This window comes from Peromyscus leucopus, chromosome 1, assembly GCF_004664715.2.
Source record: "Peromyscus leucopus breed LL Stock chromosome 1, UCI_PerLeu_2.1, whole genome shotgun sequence".
NCBI lineage: Eukaryota > Metazoa > Chordata > Mammalia > Rodentia > Cricetidae > Peromyscus > Peromyscus leucopus.
Window position 1 is genome coordinate 133,939,725 of NC_051063.1, and position 26,105 is coordinate 133,965,829.

Here is a 26,105-nt window from a genome sequence, read left to right on the forward strand (position 1 = left end):
CTTAGTAATAAGTGAATCTAGGTGACTGGACCAGGTATTTTCTTGTTAGACTTTTATCTTTGCTTTGGGTTGGGTTTTTTGTTTGTTTGTTTGTTTTTGTTTTTGTTTTCAGAATGAAAAGTTAGAGGAAGATAAGCATGGTGGTAGCATAAGCCTGTAATCTCAGCACTTGGAAGATAGAGGCGGGAAGATCAGGAGTTCAAAGCCAACCTCAGCTATAAAAGGAGCTTGAGGCCAGCCTATATACACAAACCCTATCTCAAAACAAAATTAATTAAAAATAAAAATAATTTATTTTTCTACCTCACAGATATTTAATGATGAATAATTTAGCATCATAAAATTCTATGATATACTAGAAATAAGAAAAATCCCAATTCATAAATGGGAAAGCTGAAGCCAAAGATAAAAATTACTTAAGATATAAAGTTAGAATTAAACTGAGCTTCCTGCTGGATGTGGTACGTACAGCTTTAATCCCAGCACTGGGGAGGCAGAGGCAGGCGGATCTCTGAGTTTGAGGCCAGCCTGGTCTACAGAGTGAGTTCTAGTACAGTCAGGGATACATAGAGAAACCTTGTCTTGAAAAACAATAAATAAAATAAATAAACAATGTAAATAAATAGATAAGAGGCAAATGGCACAGATGTCTAACACATTGAGGACAAACAGCCAAGAGCCTTATGGCAGAGAGGGAGCTTTAGAGAGAGAGTAAGGAAGACCAAGGAACCAGAATAGCAGCTTAGCTTAGGTTCTGATCAGTGTAAGGAAGGTTTTTAAATGGAGCTTTTTGGCTTAGGATTGGGAAATAGCACACATATCTTCTGCTTTCAAAGACAAAAAGATCCTCCAGACCCATGGATGTCCTGTACTTGCACTTCTGGTCACGGACTGACAGGAAAGAGGCTTCAGTACAAGTGCCCTGTCTCATGGAGACCTGAAACCATCGTTAAGAGCCGGCTGCTACCTTCAAGTGTTTCAGAAGTTCTCTGCCTAATTCACAGTCCAGTTTGATGGCAAACACGATGTGCAGAATGACGGTGCCTTCCACATGATACAGTTCATCTGCTGGGCTGGTAACGAGCTCCGACAACCTAGAAGATTCAACAACAAGGTCTAAGTCAGGGTTACAGAATGAAAGTGCTGGGGCGAACAAGCATCCAACCGAAGCCGCAGAACCCAGTGGCGAGGAAACTTACACAAAGAACTGTCTACAGGCAGCCAGATTTCCACTTCTTTATCTCACACTCTCTTCCCAAGTCCAACCACATGCAGTCAGGCTCCGACCTCTCCTTGCCCACCAGTGCCATCTCACTATTCTTGTAAGGGTCACAGAGGACACCCACATGGCCCAAACCTACAGTCTCACCTGGCTACGCAGCCTACACTGGCCTTGAATTTGAACTCATGATCTATCTGCCTCGGCCCCCAGAGTGCAGGGATTATAAGCTGTGCCTAACAGCTGGTCTCCTTGTGCTCAGGGACACTGATTGATCTCAATGTTACCCTCCTTGCTAGCTCACCCTCCCCACCACTTGATCTTTAAATGCCGAGTATCTCAGAGCTGGTAGGCTTCTTCCTCTTCATATCTTCCCTAGGTAATTCCATCCTGTTCCCTGGCTTTAGTCCTCTCCCATTTATATGCATATGTATACTTACTTTTCAATGACTTTAAAATGTGTATCACCTTATATATCAGTTCAGACTTTCACCTGCTCAATGCCCCAAATGGGCTGCTAATATGCATTGCAAGTCTAATGTGATCAGAACTGACCTCCTTACCATCTGTGAAACCTACTGTCAACCTTTCCAAAGTCAACACAGAGAACCACCTTCTCATCAACTGTGCAAGCCAAGTAACAAAGGTTACTACAGGCGGGAGCAGCTGATCGCACTAGACCAACAGCACGAACTCCGTAGCCAGGCCGCCTGGATGCAAATCTTTGCTGTTATTTTCTGGCTATACAACGCAGGATAATACCTGAATTTGTTTGTTTCTTGGTTTCGATATCCACAAAAAAGCATGCAAGGTTTACAGTATATGCACCTGGTACAAAATAAGCACTCTGTGCACTTGTTTTAAAAAGAAAACATCTGGGATTGGAGAGATTTCTCAATGGTTAAGGTACTAGATGCTCTTGCAGGGTGTTAGAATTCTGCCCTCACTGCAACCACATGACTGCACATGCGCAGTTCAGGAGTTAAGCAAAGGGTCTTGCGCCTTACATCATCAGTCTGCACTGGCAACCACATGCACGTGGCGTGGTCACGCAATCAGCACATGTGTGGTGCATGCGTGGTGTAGCTTCACTGGGAGCCCTTAAAGAGCTGGATGCAGACTCCCCCCTCTCTCTGCCCCGCCCCCCCCCCACTCCCCGACCATCTTTCTCTCTGCCCTCTGCACGTGCCCTTTCCCAGGCCTGGTTTTCCCCCACCCCCCTTCTTCCTAATAAAGCTCTAAAACTAATACTGGGTTCTGTCGAGACCGTGACCTTTCCACGAGGTAACCAGTGCTGCCACCAGCGCCGCTTATCATTCATTTCACAGGGGACCTGGGTTCAGTTCCCAGTACCAACACAGCAGCTCACAACCATCTGTAACTCAAGTTCAGGGGGATCCGATGCCATCTCTGGCCTCTCCAGGTACTGCATGAACTTGGTGCATATACATACACTCAGACACATACACATATATACATAAAGTAAACATTAAAAAAAAACCACCAATTTTCTAAGATATGCCACACTGGGCTCTGCCTTTGTATTATCCCCTACCTGAAAATGCTCTCCTCATCAACATATGGTGGTTCTTATCAGTCAGGCTCTGGTTAAAACAGAACCTTCCTAGAGATGTTTCCCAGACCCAATCTAAAGTAGCTATGCTGTCACTGACATATGATCCTTTCTATTTATCTTCGCACATGATGAACACTAAGATTTTCTCTTCTCACCAAAATTTAAGCTCCATAACAGCAAGAGCCTTGCCTGACTGGTTCATGGTTGTTGGTTATTTTTAACTCTTTTGGGGGGCTGCCACCCAACTCCCAAATAAATCACACATGGAGGCGTATTCTAATTATAAATGCCTGGCTTTAGCTTGGCTTGTTTCTTGCCAGCTTTTCTTAACTTAAATTATCCCTGTCTTATCTTTTGCCTCCGGACTTTTGTTTTTCTCTATTTCTGTATACCTTTTTTTATTTCTTACTCTGTGGCTTGCTGTGTAGCTGGGTGGCTGGCCCCTGGAGTCCTCCTTTCTTTGTTCTCTTGCTTTTTCTTCTTCCCAGATTTTTCCTTCTATTTATTCTCTCTGCCTGCCAGCCCTGCCTATCCTTTCTCCTGCCTAGCTATTGGCCATTCATCTCTTTATTAGACCATCAAATGTTCTAGACAGGCACAGTAACACAACTTCACAGAGTTAAACAAATGCAACATAAAAGAATGCAACACATCTTTGCATCATTAAAACAAATGTTCCACAGCATAAACAAATGTAACACATCTTAAAATAATATTCCACAACAGTTCATCACTATAGTCCCAAAGCCAATGCTACCCTCAGAGCAGACACTAAGCTGTTAATTTTCTTCTAATAAATAGATGTTAAACCTGCATCTTACAAGTTATTTTCCTGGAAGGGTGTGAAGAAGAGACTGAATTATTCTCCTACCTTCATAACTGAGCAGCTAGAGGAAGGGGAGGAGGGGGTGAAAGCCAGGCTAACAACCACACGAAGGACTGAAACACACAGTGGGAAGGTGGATTTGTGAAAACGCGCTGCACTTCTAAACTGTAGTACTCACTCATCACCGCTCTGCTCCTTACTGTGCTGCGTATCCAGCTCACTGAAGAAGGCTATTATTCCATCCAGAACACTTCTTCTGCTCCCCTAGATATATATAATTTAAATATAAATTTAAATAACTTACAACCTAGTGTCATGGTAATAACGTACAGAATACTTTCACGTTGCAACAGAGTTTGAAATACTTCACAGTGCCAGGGAAGCAGCTTGGCGGTAGAGTGTGTGCCTCGGGTGGCCAGCCCTAACCAAAATACTGTTGTGCTGACTTCCTCCTAGATAAAACATTTCATTCTGCAGGGAAGCTCCTTAAGCTCAGGTATAACGATGGGCACAGCTTCAGGAAGTCCCTGAAACTGAAGAGATACACTAAGCCCCACACTCCTGAAACACATATAAGCAGCAAGGACCGATGAGAGACACCATCAGACCAGCAGAGCTGCCTGGAAGAGGCTCTCCAAGCTGCTGCACTGCGTCTCCAAGTGTGCAGAACGCTCCAGGAGTCCAGTTTCTGTGATCTGTCACCCCTGCTGGGTGATCTGAGTTTTGGGGTCTGAGTCATTCCTGCTCCCATAGGTAACTCTCCCCCCACACTCCTGAAAGCGACACCACTAAATAAAGCTTGTTGTTTCCCCACGGGGGCTTTGGGGGTATCCTCCGAGGATTGGTTGTAGGTTCTCTATCTGTTATGTCTGCTCACAACTCTCCAGGAATAGTGTCACACCACAAATAACGTGGTTTCTGTGCTCTTAGTGTACACGCTTTCTGATGTCTATTTCTTTTACTTTCACACACAAAAAATCATTTTCCCCTTGGCTGAAAATTATGATCAAATCACCACAGATGAAATAAAAACATGTATGTCTTAGTATGAAAGCCAACAATCTGAAAAAGCTGAACAGGTACAGCTGCTTATGCCACAGAATTAAGGGGAAATAACTGTTTTATTTGTACCTTGGAGGAGAGAACCAGAAGCTGATAGACCAAGGGTGGTATTTCCTGGAGATTCAACTTTGAAAACATCGCCAAGACTTTCGCCACCACAAGCTCCATCTCTTCTGCTGTTAGATGGACATCCCTGTGGAGCAGAGATCGGAAGGTCTAGCCAGAGCCGAACTGCTTTGTTTTAAGAAATTAAATTCAGGGCTCTATAACAATCAAAATTCTATCAAACATTTTCTAAGAAATAAAATGTAGGGAGTAGGGAGATGTCTTAGTAGGGTAAAGCATTTACTATGCAAGACTGAGGACCAGGGCTTGGATCCCCAGGACCCGTCACCTGTATTTCATCCAAGACAGGATCTCTGGACAAGCTGCCTGGTTAGAATAGCTGAATCAGTGAGCTATGGGATAAGTGAGAGACTGTGTCTCAATACCTAAGGAGATGACCAAGGAGGGCACTAACATCAACCTCTGGCCCCCACATACACCACACTCATGACATAAGTACCTTCATGGTAACAAAGACATGTACACATACGCATGCCACACACCACAATAAACAAACAAACAAACAAACAAACAAACAACAAACAAACAAATAAGGGGCTGACAAGATGGCTCGATGGTTAAGAACAGTTGCTGCTCTTCCAGGGGACTGAAGTTTGGTTCCCAGCACCCACGAGGAGCAGCTCACAACCACCTGTAACTCCAGCTCCAGGGGCTCTGGCACCCACTTCTGGCCTCTGCAGGCCCTCACACACATGCACACATAGAGAATTAATAAAAAAGTCTTTTAACGAAATTTGGAATTAAAGAATAAAGTAGCTATTTACTACAGCTGTCCTCTTTGAGTTTTCTCTTATGAATAATCTTTTAAGAGAACCAACAAATTTATCTAAGCATCTTGAAAAGAAAATCATATATTTAATAAACTAAGCCCAAACAGAGGGAGGGGAAAGAATATCATAACAGAAAACAGAGGTACCATTGCTATAACTCAGAAAAAGTAGAGTTTGAGCTCACTGTGTTTCAATTTCTTTTTGGTTTTTCAAGACAGGGTTTCTCTGTGTAGTTTTGGTGCCTGTCCTGGATCTCACTCTGTAGACCAGATGGCCTCAAACTCACAGAGATCCACCTGCCTCTGCCTCCCGAGTGCTGAGATTAAAGGCATGAGCTACCGCTGCCTCGTGGTGTTTCAATTTCTTATAGATAAGTCGGCAAATCTTGATGTGAAGACAACAGACAAAAAAACAATGCTTACTTGAACATAGATGTGAGCTGGATCACGTGCCGCTGAGCCCATCTGGTTAAAGACATGAGGAAGAGTGAGTTTATTTCATTTTTCTCCTTTACATATAATTTTATAAAACTGATGAAGAAGAGGAAAGAGGTGGGCATTTCAAGTTTGATTTTTATACTGGGAAGCAAGACAAAACAAATACAATTTGAAACAATAGCTGGGTGTGGTGGCCCTGGATCCTGGCACTTCAGAGGCAGCATGAAGACCTGAAGTTCAAGGTCATCCTCCCCCACAGATCAAGTTCGAAGGCTACATGAGACCCTGCCTTTTTAAAAAACACAAAGATGAATAAATAACTAACCTTTAACTTATCAGACTAAAAAAAACCCCAAAAACATCAAAATAGATAATGAGGTTGATTCCTAGCACCAAAAACAAACCACTCTGATAACACCCAATACTGGCAAAATTATAGGAAGCAGTCACACTTTACATACATTTACAGAGTGTCCAAGTTATAACTTTAAAAAAGCACACACTCACAAATCACCCAATTTACTACTTGAAACAGTTTACATACAAACTTACAAGATGTCACTTAGGTATATAAACAGGTTACTGCAAACATACTTTTATTTTTGATTTTAAACAGAGAAAATATTTGAACCAGGACTGTTGACAGACCTATAATGCCAGGACTTCAGAGTCTCAGGCAGGAGGGTCATGAGTTTGAGGGCTGTATGTTGAGAGCCTATCTTTAATAAAATAAATAAGATAGCTAGGCCTGATGGGGTACACCTGTAATCCCAGCACCTGGGAGCTGAGACTGAAAGAATAGCACAAACTGGAAGTTAGCCTGAGCTACACAGTGAGACCTTGTTTCAAAAACAAAATAAAACAGCCGGGCGGTGGTGGCGCACGCCTTTAATCCCAGCACTCGGGAGGCAGAGGCAAGCGGATCATTGTGAGTTCGAGGCCAGCCTTGTCTACAGAGCGAGTTCCAGGGCAGGCTCCAAAGCTACACAGAGAAACCCTGTCTCAAAAAAATCAAAAACAAAAATCAAAGTGTTTCAAAAACAAATAAAATAATAAAACATAAATGAATTAGACATTCCTCTGTCTTAAGGATATCAGGACTCTCTAAATTATATTTAGAATACTATGCAGCTGCATTAAAACAAAGAGTCAAATAAACTGAAAGCATGTGCAGTTTTAGTATACCAAATTATCTTTCTTAAACATTTACTGCAAACCAAATGGTGTTATGATAGTATATTGTTATTATTATTACTTGGTTTGGAAAAATATTAAATATATAAATTATTATCCTAGCATAATTATATTTATATATTATATATTGACATAGTAGTTATATGTAATTATATATAAAATTATATATAATATAAAATATATAATATTCTCATATCATTATTGTTATTATTTGGTTTGGAAATGATATTAAGTAATTAAATTTTTATTTGGTTTGGAAGATACAGAGGAAGAGAAAAGCCAGGCCTTTTGAACTAAGCATGGCAGTCGGCAGACAAACACATGGTCAATAGCACCGGGGAGCTTTAGGGAGTGAGAACGCCCAGTGTCTGGGAAAGCAGGCCCAGGCTTTGTCAGTAATGCGCTCGCGCGCTCGCGCTCTCTCTCTCTCTCTCTCTCTCTCTCTCTCTCTCTCTCTCTCTCTCTCTCTCTCTCTCTCTCTCAGAAAAGAGAGTAAGCAACAGCAGCACTAATATTAGAAACCAGACAAGGGACTGCTTATTCCATTTTCTGAGAAAGGGTCGAATGTAGCTCAGGTTGCTCTTAAACTTGCTACACAGCCAAGATGACTCTGTGTTCCTGATCCTCCTGCCTCCACCTCCCACATGCTGGGATTAGAGGCACACGCCACCATGCCCGGCTCTTTTGGTGGTATATTATAAACAACAGTCAACAAAACAGACGAGGAAGTTTACAAACACAGCCAGGGATCACAGCACTCTACAATGCCAGCTCTCAGAAGGCGGAGGCATGAAGATCGTAAGTTCAAAGACAGCCTAAGCTACACAGTGAAACCCAGTCTCAAAATAACAAAATCATCTAGATGTGTGTGCCTGTGTGTGTGCACACATGTGCGTGTGTGTGTGTGTGTGTGTGTGTGTGTGTGTGTGTGTGTGTATGTATGTATGCGTGCGCAGTGTGCCTGTGCCTATATGTGAGAGACAAAGACCCAGAAGGGACTATCTGAGGAATGGAGCGAGGCAGGAAGTGGAGAGTAGAACAGTGGAGAAGGGTATTAATATAGAGCTAACTAATGGATAATGACATGCATGAAAATGCCATAATAAAACTCATTACTTTATATCCTTTTTTTTTTTTTTTTTTTTTGATTTTTTGAGACAGGGTTTCTCTGTGTAGCTTTGCGCCTTTCCTGGGACTCGCTTGGTAGCCCAGGCTGGCCTCAAACTCACAGAGATCCACCTGCCTCTGCCTCCCGAGTGCTGGGATTAAAGGTGTGCGCCACCACTGCCCGGCATATATATCCTAATTTTTAAAAACTAGTTTAAAAAAAAAGAAACCTATTAATTTGTATAAGTAACCCCCCAAAAATGTTAAAAACAAAACAAAATTCCTCAACAGCAACAACAAAAAAACACTTTACAAATGTCAATTCCTGAAATGAATCATTGTCAGGCTTTTGGCCACATGAGTCCTGACAGACTCCCACACGTTTAGAGACTCACCTGACAGAACACAGGCTGTCAATCAACTGCCTCTTATGTTCTTCTCCATTCAAATCACCTAAAAACACAAAATGGATGGAGAGACTGATCGCATAATGTGAAAAAAGAAAAAGTCACTAGAGCAGGAAGGACATTACCTTTCCCACAAGTCAGCACTTCCTTTTTGGTAGCCAAGGCAGTGAGAATGATGGGCAGTAACTCCAAAGACTTCCCATTCACCAGGCTGTCCTCTCTGATGGCTCCAACAAACTCACTGGCTAATTCAACAAGTAATGGGCCTGGAAAATGGTGAACCTGAAAGGTCAAGGACAAAGAAAATCTTAAGCAGGAATCCGATGTCTGAAGCCTCTCTGTGGAATAAGTGTGTCGCTGAAATACTGAACAGACATGGCCTCCCACACAGGCGCTATCAGGGATTCATGGAATCTCACTATTCTGTTCCACACTTGTAACTGTAAGGGACTTCGAAGGTTAGTCCTCCATCTACCCCTCACTGCTTTCAAAACCTACAAGGAGATTTGCATCCCGGTACCAGAAGGTGAGCACAATCTACGGGGTTTATACCTTCCTGGCCCCCGTGTAGGCCACAGGCCCCCTCCCCGCGTGGGACCTATGCTAAGTTTGGCACTGAGCATTACCCCTCCATCTTACCTCCAGCATTAGCAATCCTATGATCTCAGAGGCTACTTCCTGCTGCAAATCTCCTGATTCAACCAACTGGATACAGCAACAGTATATCTTGAATCTCCTGAGGGCGCCATCTTCGTCCGAGCAGGGGGAGCCTTGGTGTTTTAAACAGATGTCCAGAACAAAGGAAGAAGAAACAAAGTGCCAGGGTGAGCAGGAAAATCAAACAAATCTGCAACGCAATACTGAAGCGGAATAACGGTGTTTTCAACAGCAACGCGAGGGGCGTGGGAGAAGAACTCGGTTCAGACAAAGCGAAAGGACTAAAGCGTCACCTTCCGCTCCACTGATTTACTTTATTACACAGTGCAGCGATTTGGGAAGAGGGCTTCACTTATCCAAGTTTAATGCTTTATGTCAGAGACATTATCACCAGGTTATGTCACCAGAGTGATAAGGACAGTGGAAATCCATCTCTTCCATAAATAAGGTACAAGAGTACCAACAAAAGTAGCCAAATTCAATCAAGAAATGAGCCAAAGACTCAACCAAAGGAGGCTCTATGTAAAAAAATACAACTTGACATAGCGAAACACTCCCTTATACCAGTGTTTGGGAAGTGAAGGCAGGAGACTGGAGCTCAAGGTCATCCTGAACTACATCAGTTTAAGGCCAGCCTGGGCTAAATGAGACTTTGTCTCAAAAATTAAAACAAAGAAGGGTAATTCCAGGCAGTCGATTTTTATAAAGGTGTCGAATCGGGGCAAGGGGTAAAGTCAGATATACCTCACAACATACACAAAAGTCAGTTCGAGACAATCGAAGCTGACTCTAAGAGCAAAGCCAAGCCTGGTCGAGTGCCGCACACTGGAATTCCAGTACGCTGGAGACTGAAGCAGGAGTAGGTATTTGAGGCTGGGCTGGACATGCTGGAGCACACTTTTAATCCCAGCACTCAGAAGAGGCAGGTGGATCTCTGTGAGTTCAAGACCAGCCTGGTCTACATAGCAAGTTCCAGACTAGTTGGAGCTACATAAGATACTGACTCAAAATAAACAAACAAACAATAAATAAATAACTTTTTTAAAAAAATTCTACCACAATTTATAAAATCACTCTGAGTCAAAATGAACATCGAGTTCATTTTGCTCAAGAGAGTAACACAGACGACTACACTGGGAATGAAGGCTCTGGGTGAGGTATGCAAGGTCCTCCACTCTGTTCACACCCAGAGCCCCCTAGCCCCGGGCGTGCTCGACACATCTCATTCTTGCCCCCGCAATCCTAAAAGACTGAGTAAACACAGCAGAGGGCACTCTTTACAGGCCCCAGTCAGCAACACAATCTCAGGTTGCCCTTCCGATTCCCTTCAGAAAAGAGTCCCAGCATCACCCCGAGGAGAGCCCCGCCTTAGCGGATTCTGTAGGCTCTCCCGGGCCTTCCGACAGTAGGAAAACCAGCAATGGCACCCAGAGTAAAGCGTCTACCGAGGGGTACATGGAGAAGGAATCACCTTTGAAGATGGCTCTCAGGAATGCTCCCACGGCTCTTCCTTTCACTGCTTGACTCTGAAGGAGATGAGTCAACTGCAACCAAGGGGAGAGAACCATTACAATCTCCCAACCGGCTCCTCTACGCACATGACCTCAGTGTGCAGAGGAAAACAAGCGCTGCCAGGTTCCGGTCAGACGCTAACACCCACGAGCACTCCCTTCTTATTCTGATATGGCAGGAAGAGCTCCAAGAATCCTGGACCGCCGAGACTAAGCTAGCCAGGCAGAGGGATGCCTGAAATCCCAGGACTTCGGGTTGAAGCAGGGGGACATCCGTGAGTTCTGGGCCAGCCTAGCATACACAGTAACTGCAAGGCCAGCAAGAGTCAGAGTAAAACTTCTAAAAAATAATAAAGACTAGGGCTGGGGGATGTAGCCCAGTTGGTAAAACACCAGCTTAGTATGCATAAGACTCTGGGTTCAAACTCTTGTACTCCAGAAACTGGGTGTAGAGGCGCACACCTATAATCCCAGTGCTCTTGAGATAGAGGCAGGAGGATCAGAAGTGTAAGGTTATCCTTGGCTACGCAGGTGTTCAGGATCAGCTTGGGCAAGAGACCCTGTTTAAACAAACAGACAGACAGACTAGTAGCTATTCAGAAATTTAGAGCCAGATATGGTACCAGCTCAAGTCTATCGTCCCAGCATTTGGGAGCTGAGGCAGGAGCTCGAGGTCTATCTCCATTACAGAGTAAGACTTTGTCTCAAAATCCCAAAGTGGGTAGCAGTCATTCTACAAATATTTATTAACTCCTTCATTAGCACTGAGTACTTTGGCATGATTTAGAGACATCATCCATCAACAATTATTTCTAATGCATGCACTTTTTCAGAGAACAATGTAAGGCTGGACAAACAGACATGGTCATTTGCCTCAGAGTTTATGAGAAAGGGAAAGAATGACAGAAGAATTTAAAAAAAAAATTGTCACGATGACGAACAAGTAGCTGAGATAGACAATACCTGGAGGGGAGGGAGGCAACAGCAGGTAGGCAGTCAGACCTTCTGAGGTGGGAAACATTTAAGCCGAGAGCGGGCAGGTAAGAGCTGGCTATACAGAGAGAGATAGAGAGAGGCGTCATCGTATTAAGGTCCCAACGGAGCAAGCATTCAGTATGCTTGAGGACCTGAGAAAAGACCAATGTATCGGCTGAGTGGTTAAGAAGGAAAAGAGCAGAAAGTAACCCTGGAGATATAGGCAAGGACCAGAGTAAGAAGACTCCCACAGGCCACCGTAAGAAGCTTAGGTTTCATCTCAGTGCCAGAGAAGTTCCTGAAGTAAAACAGGTGATACTTCTTAGGAAGAACTTCTTAGATTGTGGGGACTGACACGGGAAGACTGAGTGACTGTGTAAAGAGCAGATGAAGTCATGAGTGAATGTATATTGTTGACATGGCCCAGCCATGTTAAGGACCAAGACCGTGGACCCATGGGAAAATGGCAGAGCCTTTCCGCCACATTCGGCTCAGAAAGGCAGAACATTCCTCTGGTCTAAGTACAAGTGTTTACGAATGATTGACCAGTGTGTGCAAAAACTGGCGACTGCGGCTTCCTCCTCAATGTCCGCAGCCTGAGACTGCTAGCTTACAGACGCCTCCTGTGGAGACAGCTGGTTCCCGCCCTCTGTGCTGTACACAGTGAACACAGCGAGGTTCCAGGTTGCTGCAAGAGTTGGCACCACTCCATTGGCGCGTGCACAGCCCACCAGCTTTTCTGTGTGTGTCTGTGGTTTCTGTAGTAAGTCTGTTCTTTCTTCAATCCCTCGCCGCCCCTCGTCGGGGTTCCGGGAGCAAGCCATGCAGGTCATGGCAAAATGATGAGAAATTAAGGCCCAGAACAGATCACCACAGCCCTGGAAGGAGCCACCCATGCCAGAGCCCTGACCTGGACTTCTGGTACCCAGAATCAGGAAATAAACTGTTATTACGTAAGCCATCCAGTCTGAGGTCCTTTATAGCAGCAGCCTTAGTACACTAATGTATAGGAAAAAGGAAAAAGGAGATAGATTCAAGACATAGCTGAGAGCTAAAAATAGAAATATATATATATACATAAATATAGTTTGGAGATAAAGGAGAGGCAGAGTGATGCAGAAAAAATGTCAACGAAGAAGCCTTAATTTCAGACTTAAGCAACTAACTGGAAGATTAAGGTGGCGTCTAATGAAAATGGTGAAATCTGGGCTCTAGTAAGCACCTAAGTAACCCAGAGGACTACTAAAGCACTCTGCTGAGCTCCACCCAGTTTCTGAGGCAGGTGGTCTCTTACAGAGCTTAGGACCTCTACTCTGAGATATAAGGGCCAAATGCCAAGTAGACAACTAGGTCATTATTTGTTTCAATTTTATACTCATGGATTTACAGTGAAGATTCGGACACTGGTTTTCTTTTACCAGTAATTTAAAAGAGATTGTTCTGTGGCTGGAGAGATGGCTCAGAGGTTAAGAGCACTGACTGCTCTTCCAGAGATCCTGAGTTCAATTCCCATCAACCACATGGTGGCTCACAACCATCTAAAGTAAGATCTAGTGTCCTCTTCTGGCATGCATACATGACTACATAATAAAAATTTTTTAAAATGATTTTTCTACCCACTAACTTATTATCTTCAAAGAAAAACATAAATGGAGACACATCAACAAGTAAACTAATGTTTCTCGTCCGTAACTATAGCCTCTATCTATGTAGCTTCAAACACGACTGTTCTGTGGACTACAAACGCATATTGATTTGGGCGCTGGAGGGACGGCTCAGTGGTTAACACTGCTTACTATTCTTCCAGAGGTCCCAGGTTTGATTCCCAGCACCCACATGGTTGCTCACAACCATTTATCACTGCAATTCTAGGAGATCTGGGCACCAGGCATGCACACAGTACACATATATACATACAGGCAAAATACTCACACACAGAATGAAAAAATTAAAAATAAAAAAGTATACTGACTTGTATATACTCAGCTGCAAAGGCATCTAAGGTTATTTCAAATTTGAAACGGATTATAAATGGCTTTCGTTGTCCTTTTTATTCTCAGCACTTGATTTCTTTCTTTGTTTGTTTGTAGTGTTGGGGACTGAACCCAGGGCCTGTGCACACTGAGCCAGTCTTCTACCACCAAACTGCACCCCAGCCCTCTTTCTTTCTTTCTTTTTTTTTTTTTTTTGATTTTTCGAGACAGGGTTTCTCTGTGTAGCTTTGCGCCTTTCCTGGAACTCGCTCTGGAGACCAGGCTGGCCTCGAACTCACAGAGATCCGCCTGGCTCTGCCTCCCGAGTGCTGGGATTAAAGGCGTGCGCCACCACCGCCTAGCTCCCAGCCCTCTGTCTACTTTGTACTTAGTCCAGGCTGGACATGAACTTGCAGTCTTGCCAGCTTCCCCGATAACAGGATTGCAGCAGCTCACAGCTCAGTGTCTATCTCCTGGGGGGAGGGGCCTCAGTGTACCCCTGAGGCTCTGCACTGGCTGCTCTCTTTCCCACTCACACGTCGAGTGTGGCCTTTGCTTCTAGCAGTACTCACATCATCAGTTTTCAGGGTTTGAAGAAATTCCTGCAGTTTATCTGTTGTTTTATCTGTTGCTAGAGACAAGATTTTCAGGTCCATTGTTGCTCATATCAGAGAACTGTAAGAAAAAGGAAAAAAAAAAGGTCACAGCTGGAAGCTTCTAGAAGTAATTCATACCGGTTATAGACAACACTGTAGTGTTCAGCAGATGGAAACCTCAGGTAAGATGATGATGCCTGGGGCTGAAGAAATGGCTCAGTGGTTAAGAACACTGGCTGCTTTTCCAGAGGACACGAGTTCAATTCCCAGCACCCACATGGCAGCTCACAACTGTCTGTAACTCCAGTTCCAGGGGAATCTGATGCCTTTACATCAATGCCCATAAAACAAATTTAAATAATTTATTTAAAAAAAAGAAGATGATGATGATGCTTATCCTAATCAAGTCTTACGAATTCCCTACAATTCTGGACATGGTTTCAGAGTTTCTGCATATTTTACCATCTATTCAACATAATGCTTAAAACCAAAATAGCACTTAGCTATATATCAGATATATTGTAAAACTATAGGACTATATAAACATACAATAAAAATACTGTTGGACAAATGAATAAACTAACAGCATCATAAATGATAAGTACCAATTAAATGGTATAAAAAAACAAGTAAGGCTGAAGATGTGGCTCAATGGGACAGTGCTTGTCTAGCATGCACAAGGCCCTGGGTTCAATTCCCATGCCACAAAAACACACAGAAGTGTGTGTGTGTGTGTGTGTGTGTGTGTGTGTGTGTTAGAGATCACATTCACTAGCTGGTTAGCTCACACCTGGAGAGGGAGAGGCAGGATTAGGAGTTCAAGACCAGCCCTCAGTTACACAGGCAGTCTGAGGCCAACCCTGGCTACAAGAGATTCTGTCTCAACAAACCACAGAACAAAAACATGTGAGAAGCTAACAACACTAAAAAATGTTTTCAGAAAAAAAGTCAGAACTGGAAATTAAGAAACGAAATGTAGGTAGCCAAGACGACCAGATAGTTTACAATAGTGGGAAGGAGGATACCATAAACAAAGGCAGGCGTGTGTGTGTGTGTGTGTGTGTGTGTGTGTGTGTGTGTGTGTGTGTGTACACGCGCACGTGTGTGTCTGAGCTGAAAGGCAGATTTGGGAATGTAAGAAGACTGGCTGGCCAAGGAGAGCAGCAAGAAAGCTTGCGAGAGGCTGAGAAGAAACATGATCTCAAGTGTCAGTTAAGGAACTTCGATTTTACTGACAGCTACCAAAAGTCCCTGAGTGACAGAGTGACGGGACTGGAAACAGTCTTTGGGGCAACTGAACATCAAATTATTGTGCAAATCAAACTAGGAAGGGAATATGGAGAAAGAAGAAACTGACAGGCAACCTCAACACTGTTTTAGTGCTAAAGATAAAAGGCCTGTGTCGAGTGTGAACTGTGCAATGGAAGAGATGAATGCAGGCACATCAGACACAGTCCTGAGTAACAGGGAAGTGAAGAGGTAAATGCAGACTGCAGGGGGGAAAACTCCTGTTTCTCCTCTCCCTCCTGCTTCTCATCCTCAAACACAGTACCATCAGCCACTCAGCCCAAAACCCCGGGCAAATTCTTAGGAACTCTGCTTTCATCCTCCATATCCACTATCAAGTCCTATCAACATCATCCCCCCAGCATCTCTCAAATCTGGCAGCATCTCTCCACCTCTGTTCTAACTATCATTACTTCAAAGCCACCAGCATCTCCCACTGAACCATCCCAAAGGTATTTTAACCTGTCCTCCTCTACACAGCAATGAGATATTTTTAAAAACAAACTATACATTTTCCTTCCAATCTACTTATCTTAAAAGTGGTTTTCCAGCCAGGCAACGGTGGCTCACCCTCTAATCCCATCACTTGGGAGGCAGAGGCAGGCGGATCTCTGTGAGTTCAAGGCCAGCCTGGTTTACAGAGTGAGTTCCAGGACAGCCAAGGGCTACATAAATGAGACACTATCTCAAACTCAAACACACACACACACACCTGAGTTAAAACTTTATTATAGCCAGGTAGTGGTGGCGCACGCCTTTAATCTCAGCACTTAAGAGGCAGAGCCAGGTGGATCTCTGTGAGTTCGAGGCCAGCCTGGTCTACAGAGTGAGATCCAGGACAGGCACCAAAACTACAAGGAGAAACCCTGTCTCGAAAAACAAAAACAAAAACTTTATTATAAAGAACTAGCAAATAAGAAAAAAAATCACAGAAAGAAATTAACCAGACTCAAAGTCTATACATCACAATGAACTTCTATACAATTAGAAGAACCATTCTAAAGCTGTGGAACTTCACACTGGATTTTGCACCTTCTCTATCAAATATGTTTTTATGCACTTACCCTCCACTCAAACCAGAAAACCATATATTAGAGTTTAAACTAGGTGAGAAAAAAGGGCTGACTGCAGGTAATGGACATTTGAGTCATGAAAAAGTTTTACCACTGTATTCTAAACACAATGAATTGTTTTCTGTCCTTCAATGCCCCAAGGTCCTCCTGTTATTGGCCCTTATAAATGATTTCTCATCTGAAACAAAATAAATACCCACCCTTCCATCCTTGCTCTCTAACCACTCAATTTCTACAAAACCTTCAGACCTCAGCTCAACCCACACTCTCTTAGATGCTGGGGTTAAATGTTCTGCATTACATCTTCCAAAAGCACCAGTAAAATTCCTTCCACAATGTTACCAATTTAGGCTGGCCTTGAACTTCAAGTGCTGGGATTAAAGGCCTACGCCACCACCACCTGTTCCAACTTTTAATACTACATTTTAAATTAATGGCTAGGTCTCCCACTGGTCTACAATTCCATGAGTGTATCCAGTTTTGTTTATTATTGTTATCTTGAGCACAGTAACAAGCTTATTAAGGACCTAACAAAATATCTGATGTGAGCTAAAGGATGTCGCTAAGTTCGTAGAGGGCTTGCTTAGCAGGATTTGACTACAAGCCACCCCAAGACTGTGTAAACCTGGCATGGTAATGCATGCCTGGAATCCAAGCACTCAGGTGGAGACAAGATCAGAAGTTCAAGGTCATCCTCGGCTACATAAGACCCTGGCTTAAAAAAAAAAAAAAACAGAACGAAAGCGAAAAAGAAACAGAAACTATAAAACGAGGCAGCTAATGCATATTTTTCTATCCCAACTTCTGAATACAGTGCCGAAAATATACTAAGCATTTAGTGAAGATTGGGTGTTCGTTTTGTACGTTATAATAAACACTATATACAAGGAAAAAAACAAAACAAGACATCTGGTGGGGGCTGTTAGCTTCTGGAGCTCCATTCTACTCAGGCGTGCGCCGCTGAGCAGCCTGCCTATCTACCCTACGCAGTGCCACTGGCCTGTCTTCCCACTGGCACTGGGCTCCACGCGCGACAGCGGGCTCGGGGACGTCCCAGCAGGGCAGGACCAAATCGGGAGGGCTAAGCGGGGCGCGCCCGGGAGACACCCGCCAAAGCTGAGGCACCCGACCCCAGCGCGGGCACCAGGCACGGCGGGACGCCACGTCGCAAGGAGACCCGCCCGACCCCACGAGCCCACGTGCCCCCGCCCTGGGTGCGCAGACCCTCGACAGTCACCTTAAGCCCGCCGCAGGCTCCTTCCAAAATTCCCGCTCAACTCCACGCAGACGCACTTCCGTCGCCCAGAGCAACAGGTCCCGCCCCCGCGGCTCATTTCCGACTCCCTAGGTGGGGCGTACCATCTAGATGACCGGCGGGGGGGGGGGGTGCGGATCATTGCGGAGTTCTTGGTCTAAGTTCGCGGGCGGGGGAGGCGCGACCTGCTTACTCACTTTGAGGACCCCAGAGTGAGCATGCCCGTTATGGTCTGACCTAGCTAAGCTTTCCTTGAGCTCTGTAGTTGAAGACAGTGCGCAAGGGATGGAATTCATAGATGGCTTTGCAGGTCTTTGCGTTTGAAGCACCTGAAAGGCAGAGGGAGCCCTCAGATTTCACCCTGTCCTTGGGGAAGCGAGGCAGCACTAACCTCTGCTCTCTTACATAACCTCAACGCTTAGCTGGTACTTTCCCAGAAACAGTGAATGTTCGATACATAGTTGTTAATAAGCACCTGACTGTAGAGTCAAGATCAATGGAGCAGTGGACCGAGGTTCTATTTTAGATGGAGGGTGCAGCTTGTGCCAAGTGCCCAGAGTCAACAAGCATGTGAAGCATGTGCTTAGGGTGGTTAGAAGGGAAGCAGAGGCATGTACATTTCCTTAATATTGGTGACAGCAGGGGGGGGGGGGTCGGGGATGATGATGATGAATGTATTCACATTGTCTAATCACGTCCTTTTCAGATGAGTGCCCCCAGAGAGTTCAAAAGAGATGATGAGCTGAGTGCAGAGGCCCTAAGTAGGAAGCCTTAAGAAGTTGTAAGTTGTCTGTGGTAGTGGTCTAGACTGTGGCAGTGGGGATGGAAGGGGTGGGTGATGGAAAGGCTTCAGATTTGATAGACATCAGGAGTGTAATGGGTCCTCTTGGCCAGCTCTGGAAGAAACAGCTGCTGGAAGAAACGAATATGTCTCAGCTGTCTTCCTTTGCTCCTTCTGGGACTCCTCTCCTACAGTTCCGTCTCAACTTTGAGCTGTGAGATGTAGCTAAAACCCAGCAGCTGAGTTTGAGGATGGTTCCTGAGAGGAAGCCTTTACTTTGCTAAAGAACCAGATAACTTCATCCATCTTCACACAAAACCCTCTTTCCAAACTCCTTCTAGGACTGGACCATTCAACTGTAAATCTGTCGGCAGTCTGTGTAGCTTAAATAAATTCATTAGCACCCCTGAGTTTCCATTTGTGCATCCCAGAGCACTTACTGAATTGTTTGCATGAATGTCTACCAAGTAACGTGAATAATAGTATCTATGTTTTTCATTAACATTAAGGTTTTTTTTTTTTTTTTTTTTTTTTTTTTTTTTTTTTTTTGAGACAGGATCTCACGTAGCCCAGGCTGTCTTCTAACTTGCTATCTAACTGTGGCTGGCCTTGAACTCCTAATCTTCCTGCTTCTACTTCCCAAATGCCTGGGATTGCATATGTGCCACCACACGTGGCCAGCATTAACGGTGCTAGTAAGATAAAGGATAGATTAGGGTTAGTACCTGCAGTTTCCACTCTGATGCAGACTTCCTTAACTAAGCAGCTAATCTTGTCCCATTCAGCTCACCAGTTAGATTCCCTGTGTGGGTGCTTAGTGGGGCTTGCTCATCTGTGGTCCCAGTGCTGGGGAGACAGAGACAAGAAGGTCTCTGGGGTTCACTGGCCAACTAGTGTAGCTGAGTTGGCAAGTGCCAGACCAGTGAGAGACCTTGTCTCAAAAAAGGGGGGTGGGGTGGAGAAAAGAAAAGTGGATAGAGCCTGAGGAATGGAACTGGAGGTTGTCCTCTGGCCTGTATTTGTGATGATGTCTTTCCTGCATGAATATGTATGAGTTTGCCCAGTGCATACTCCTGTGCTTCCTGGGGAAGACACTGCTTTGGGAATGATCCCCCCCCTCCCGCCCCCCGGGGCTCCTTACTTGCTGAAGATATGAATCTCCGTGTTCCTCCATCTCCTGGTTGTGCACAGCAACTTTGTGCTCACCAAAAAGCAGCTTGGTTGCACGTACAAGGAGAGCCAGTGATGTGGCCAACACTAGAAAATATAGCCAGCACCAGGTATGGCGACACATGTCTATCATCCCAGCTGGGATGAGGCTGATGCAGAAAGATGGGGTGTGACATAGTGACATCCTGTCTCAAACCAAAAATTAAAAACTAAAAAAAGAAAAAAAGAGAGAGCTGAGTGGTGGTGGCGCACACCTTTATAATCCTGAGTAGGAGGCAGAGGCAGGCACATCTCTGTGAGTTTGAGGCCAGCCTGGTCGACAGAGTGAGTTCCAGGAGAGCCAGTGATGTTACACAGAGAAACCCTGCCTGGAAAAACTGAAATAAATAAATTAATTAAATTATATTTTGAAAAAAAAAAAAAGAAATGGAGCCTGTTGAGAGCAGGTTTACAATAGTGGAATTACAAGTGTTTTCAGGGTTAGCCAGCGTGCAGGAGAGCCTCGCAGGAATGAGCACGGTGAGGGTCCAGAGAAACAGTCTGAACAGAGGACTGCCAATGTTCCTGCTATGGAAGGGACGGGGTGCACCTACTGTGGACACCCACCCTGAAGGTTTGCCACCTGTCTTCCCCACAGAGTCCCTTCTCGGCCACCCATAGCACCTCACACATTGGTGTGCCCACTCTGCAGAGGATGGACCCCAGAGGATGGCCTGCACGGGTTGGCGGCAACCTTGAGGATGTCTAAGGAGGTACCGAAAACATGTTCCAAAGAGGACGTGTGGGGGCTGGTGGGCACTTTTTCCAGTTCCCTGAACTCTGGGAAGGGTATGACCAGAGAAGGGCCAATGGGGCACTTGCTGGAAGCCCAGAATCTTCAGTAACCTGGGCTGAAGAGCAGCACCACTTGAGAGGATCGGCAAGGAAACGTCAAGAGCCCACACTTAACAGTGTTGACTTGCAGCAATCTCAAACATAAAAGAAATGCAATGGGGAGGAGGGTGTGGCTCCATTGGAAGTGTTCTTGCTCAGCAGGCATGAAAACCCAGATTCCATCCCCAGCACCGCTGCCTTAGGGTTTCTATTGCTGTGAAGAGATTCCATGACCACAGCAACTCTTTTTTTTTATTCTTCCTTCACTCCACACACCAACCACAGTTCCCACCCCATCCCCCTCTCTTACCCCCACCACCCTACCCCCCATCCACTCCCCAGAGAGGACAAGACCTTCCCCGGGGAATCAACAAAACCCAGCATACCAAGGTGAGGCAGGACCAACCCTACACACACAACCCCACACAAGGCCAAGCAAGGCATCCCACCATAGGGAATGGGCCCCCAAAAGCCAGTTCATGCTCCAGGGACAAACCCTGGTCCCACTGCCAAGGGCCCACAAATAGATCAAGCCACATCACTGTCACCCACATTCAGAGGGCCTACCTCTGGTCAGCTGTCCCCATGGGCTTCCCCATCATGCTCTTGACACCCCCCCCACCCCCCCCACCCCCGCTCATACAAACCCTCCTCCCTCTCTTCAACTGGACTCCAGGAGCCTCCTGGCCCAGTGCTTAGCCGGACCACAGCAACTCTTATAAAAGAAACCATTTCAGTTGGGGCTGACCTACAGTTCAAAGGTTTAGTCCATTGTCATCATGGTGGGACATGGTGGTGTGCAGGCAGACATGGTGCTGGAGAAGGAGCTGAGAGATCTACATCTGGATCTGCAGGCGGCAGGAAGTGAGCTGGCTTGAGCTTCTGAGACCTCAAAGCCCACCCCCTAATGACACATTTCCTCCAACCAAGCCACACCTACTCCCACAAGGCCACACCTCCTAGTAGTGCCACTTCCCATGGACCAAGTATTCAAACACATGGGTCTATGGGGGCTATTCCTATTCAGACCACCGCATTCCACTCCCTGACCCCCAGAGGCTTGTAGCCATAACATAATGCATTCAGTCCAACTTCAGAAGTTCCCCTAGTCCAGAACAGTCTCAAACTTGTTTAAACATCCAAACTTCAAAGCTCTTTTGAGATTTGTGCAATCTCCTAATTGTAATCCCTTGTAAAATCAAATGAAAAAGTCAATCACATACTTCCAACATATAATGGCACAGGGTATACATTACCATTCCAGGAGGAAAGGGAATATATCGAGGAAATAGTGGACAAAAGCAAGACCAAAAACCAGCTGGGCAAACTCCAAATTCTGCAGCTCCATGTCTGATGTGAAAACTCTCTTCAGATCTCCAATTATGTTCAGCTTTGTTGACCCCAACACACTTCTTTCTCTTGGGCTGATTCCACTTCCTGTTAGCAGTTTTCCTCAGCAGAGATTCCCTGGCTCTGGCATCTCCAACATCTTGGGGTCTCTAAGGCAATCCATGTTCACAGCTTCACACAATGGCCTTTCTAGGTTTCCATACAGGGACACCCCTGACACATGCCTGGCCTCAGCAGCTTCTCTTAGTCCAGGAGGCAAATTCCATAGCCTCTTTCTTCTGTCCTTGACTCTAAAACCAGAACCACATTGTAATTGGAAGTTTCTGTCCCGCCAGCAACTCCCAAATACCCAGCAGCCACTTCCCAAATTACCACACGGAGGTTTATATTATTCATAAATGCTTGGCTGGTAGCTCGGGCTTATTACTAACTAGCTCTTACACTTAAATTAACTTATAATTCTTATCTATGTTTAGCCACATGGCTTGGTACCTTTTTCTCAGTATGGCATTCTCATCTTGCTTCCTCTGCATCTGGCTGGTGACTCCTGACTCTGCCCTTCCTCTTCCCAGCATTCTTAGTTTGGTCACCCTGCCTATACTTCCTGCCTGGCTACGGGCCAATCAGTGTTTTAGTAAACCAATTTAAGTGACACATCTTTACAGTATACAAGAGGATTATTCCACAACACCACATAGCTGAAGCTGCCAAGTTCTGCTGCTTGCTAAGGCTGGAATACAGCCCCCTTATTCAATTATATCTTCACCACCTTTCTAATTTCAATGGTTTCCTTCAGTGCCTAAGCTTGGATGTCCTGAAACTTGCTCTGTAGACCAGGCTGGCTGCAAATTCCAGAGACTGACTGCTTCTGCCTCTGAAGTGCTGAGATTAGAGGCATGCATACCATACCTGGCTCTAAGGTTTCTTTAATTCCTTTTCACAAGTTGGAAGCTTAACTGGGTAAGATCTTGCCCTGAGAGATCCCTTTTTCCACTTACCATCAGGCTTTTCTTTAATCTGTTTATCTCCTTGAACACAGGACTTAGCCCCATTCCATTTCCAGGTGTCCCCTTTCTCCTTAAACTGTACATTTTGTATTTTTCCTTGCTTATCTTGCTCCTTTTCTTTATAAATCTGCCTAAGAGTGAACATTAATAACCACATAACAGAGTCCATGCCAGACTCATTTGAGATCTCTTCTGCCAATGGAATTAATCCAAAGCTCTTCACTTTAGCCTCAGGCAGACTCTTCAGACAAGGGCAAAAAGAAGCCACATTCTTTACCAAAATATCATGAAAACTATCTCTAGCTCACATACTATAATCCTTCCCCTCTGAAGTCTCTTGAGCCAGGCCCCCACAGTTCAAATCGCCCTCAGTACCACTGCCTTCCATGTTCCTGCCAATATGGCCCATTAAGCAGCACTTAAAGCATTCCACTGCTTTCCTAACCCAAAGTCCACATTCCTCCAAAGAAAAACATGGTCAGGCCTCTCACAGCAATATCCCAGTCCCTGGTACCAACTGTTTTAGTTAGGGTTTCTATTGCTGTGCTGAGACACCATGACCACTGGAACTCTTTTTTTTTTTCTTGGTTTTTCGAGACAGGGTTTCTCTTGTGTAGCTTTGCGCCTTTCCTGGAGCTCACTTGGTAGCCCAGGCTGGCCTCGAACTCACAGAGATCCGCCTGCCTCTGCCTCCCGAGTGCTGGGATTAAAGGCGTGCGCCACCACCGCCCGGCTGCACTGGAACTCTTATAAGGAAAACATTTCATTGGGGCTGGCTTACAGTTCAGAAGTTTAGTCCATTGTTTTCCTGGTGGGAAGCACGGGGTGTGGTGTCACACACTTGTAATCCCAGCACTCTGGAGGTGGAGACAGGAGGATTGCAAGTTCAAAGTCACCTCAGTCACAAATCCTGTGCTATGTGAGATCCTGTCCTACATATCCCGTCTTTAAAAAAAAATAGTTATGAGACATATCAACATACCCATATTCAGATCATTATCAGACCAGGATTTTCACAATACCAAGAGTAGAAACCAACCAGAAGTCTGCCACCCAGTGCGTAGATGACTAAAATATAGTTTATTCCCTCAAGGGTCTATTATCCAGTCTTATAAAGGAAGAAAATTCTGACACATGCTACAACATGGGTGAACCTTGAAGACGTGATGTTCCTGAGTTTCCATTCTTCTGCTCTTCTCCATGAATCCACAAAACTGCTGTGGCCAAGAATATGGCAGCTTTCATGTTGTGAATCTGGTGGGTGTCACAGGGTCCTCTAGCAGCTCTCTGTCCTCGAAGTCAGGTCCTGGCCTGCTGCAGCTCTCCCTGGGGAGTTGATAAGCAGCATATGCTATGACCTTGCAGCTCTCAGCAAGAATCGCTTTCTCTCCCTCGGCTCTGCAGCTGCACCCTGGTGCCCAGACCCTAGATAACCTTGTCTATAACTCTTGTCAAGTGCTTGACTCCTTCTTGACTCATGGCGTGTAAGCTACGTCAAGTGATGTGGAACTTCCCTTACCCCTCTGAAAACCTATAAGAGGTAGAAATTCCCTTTGTTTTCTGGAATTGATCTCTCTCTCTCTCTCTCTCTCTCTCTCTCTCTCTCTCTCTCTCTCTCGGCTGCCTATGGTGTAATGCTATAACTCTTCTACCATTCTGGAATATGAAGGCATTTGAAGGTCCTTTCAGGACCTACATTCTTGGCCATTTCTCCTAATGCCGCTCTCCTTAGACCTGAAGATTTGCTTTCCCACTTCATGCCTTGATGCTGTAATTCTTCTAATGAGGCTCATCTGAGGGATGACGCCATCCTGGCTCCATATCTACAAGCCTGTAACATCAGTTACACTGTAAACTTGAAGTGGGTAAGTTTAATCCTCTGTGGACCTCTCTTTGGGACTAGGCATACCCGCACACTACTAGGGTTTCTAGGGTTCCTCTCTGTATGTTTTGTGCTAGATTCGGGCTAGTAAGAGCAGGTTGTCATAAAGCAGCTTTCTTAGGGTTTCTACTGCTGTGAAGAGACACCATAACCACAGCAACTCTTATAAAGGAAAACATTAAATTGAGGTGGTGGCTTACAGTGTCCGAGGTTCAGCCCATTATCATCATGGTGGGGCATGGCAGTGTGCAGGCAGACATGATGCTGGAGAAGTAGCTGAGAGTCCTACATCTTACAGGCAACAGGAAGTGATCTGACTCACTTGGAGTAGCTTGAGCATAGGAGACCCGAAAGCACACTCCCACAGTGACACACTTCCTCCAACAAAGCCACACCTACTCCAACAAAGCCACACCTACTCCAACAAAGCCACACCTACTCCAACAAAGCCACACCTCCTAATAGTGCCACTCCCTTGGGGGACCATTTTCTTTCAAACCACCACCACCACAGTCTTCCTGGCTCAGGCCTGGCACCCAGTATTCTGTACATTAAAAGTGGGAGCTGGAGGGATGGTTCACCTGTCAAGAGCGCTTGCTGTTCCTGCAGAGCATACAAGTTCAGTTCCCAGCACTCACTTCAGACCGCTAATAACTGCCTGTAACTCCAGCTCCAGGGCATCCTCACTGGACTCCTCAGGTACTTGTCCATGCACATACCTCCCCCTTACATACACATAAAATTTTAATGTTAAAAAAGAAATCAAATTATTGGGCTGGCAAAATGGCTCAGTGGGCAAAGAAGCCAGATTTAGAACATGAAAGCTGCCGTGTTCTTGGCCAAAGCAGTTTTGATGGACTAATTAATGGAGAAGAGCAGAATGAAAATTCAGGAATATCATGTCAAGGTGCATCCACGTTGTAGCATGTAGAAGGAGAGAGAGAACTGATTGTGGCAATTTGTCCTTTGTCTCTACAGGTGTCATGTGGCA

At 45.1% G+C, this 26,105-nt stretch overlaps 1 protein-coding gene across 1 annotated transcript; it reads right to left on the reverse strand.

The window, feature by feature from the left end:
- Nucleotides 1-837: 837 nt before the first annotated feature.
- On the reverse strand, nucleotides 838-18,110 carry LOC114699891 (Fanconi anemia group I protein homolog). Its single transcript, XM_028879222.2, has 10 exons — nucleotides 18,034-18,110; nucleotides 14,413-14,515; nucleotides 10,853-10,925; nucleotides 9,364-9,494; nucleotides 8,850-9,006; nucleotides 8,713-8,770; nucleotides 6,002-6,043; nucleotides 4,753-4,876; nucleotides 3,800-3,885; nucleotides 838-1,094 (listed from the first exon to the last, which is right to left on the reverse strand). The coding sequence occupies exons 2-10, from the start codon at nucleotides 14,494-14,496 to the stop codon at nucleotides 950-952; spliced, it is 900 nt and encodes a 299-aa protein (XP_028735055.2). The 5' UTR covers nucleotides 14,497-14,515; nucleotides 18,034-18,110; the 3' UTR covers nucleotides 838-949.
- Between the last annotated feature and the right edge of the window lie 7,995 nt (nucleotides 18,111-26,105).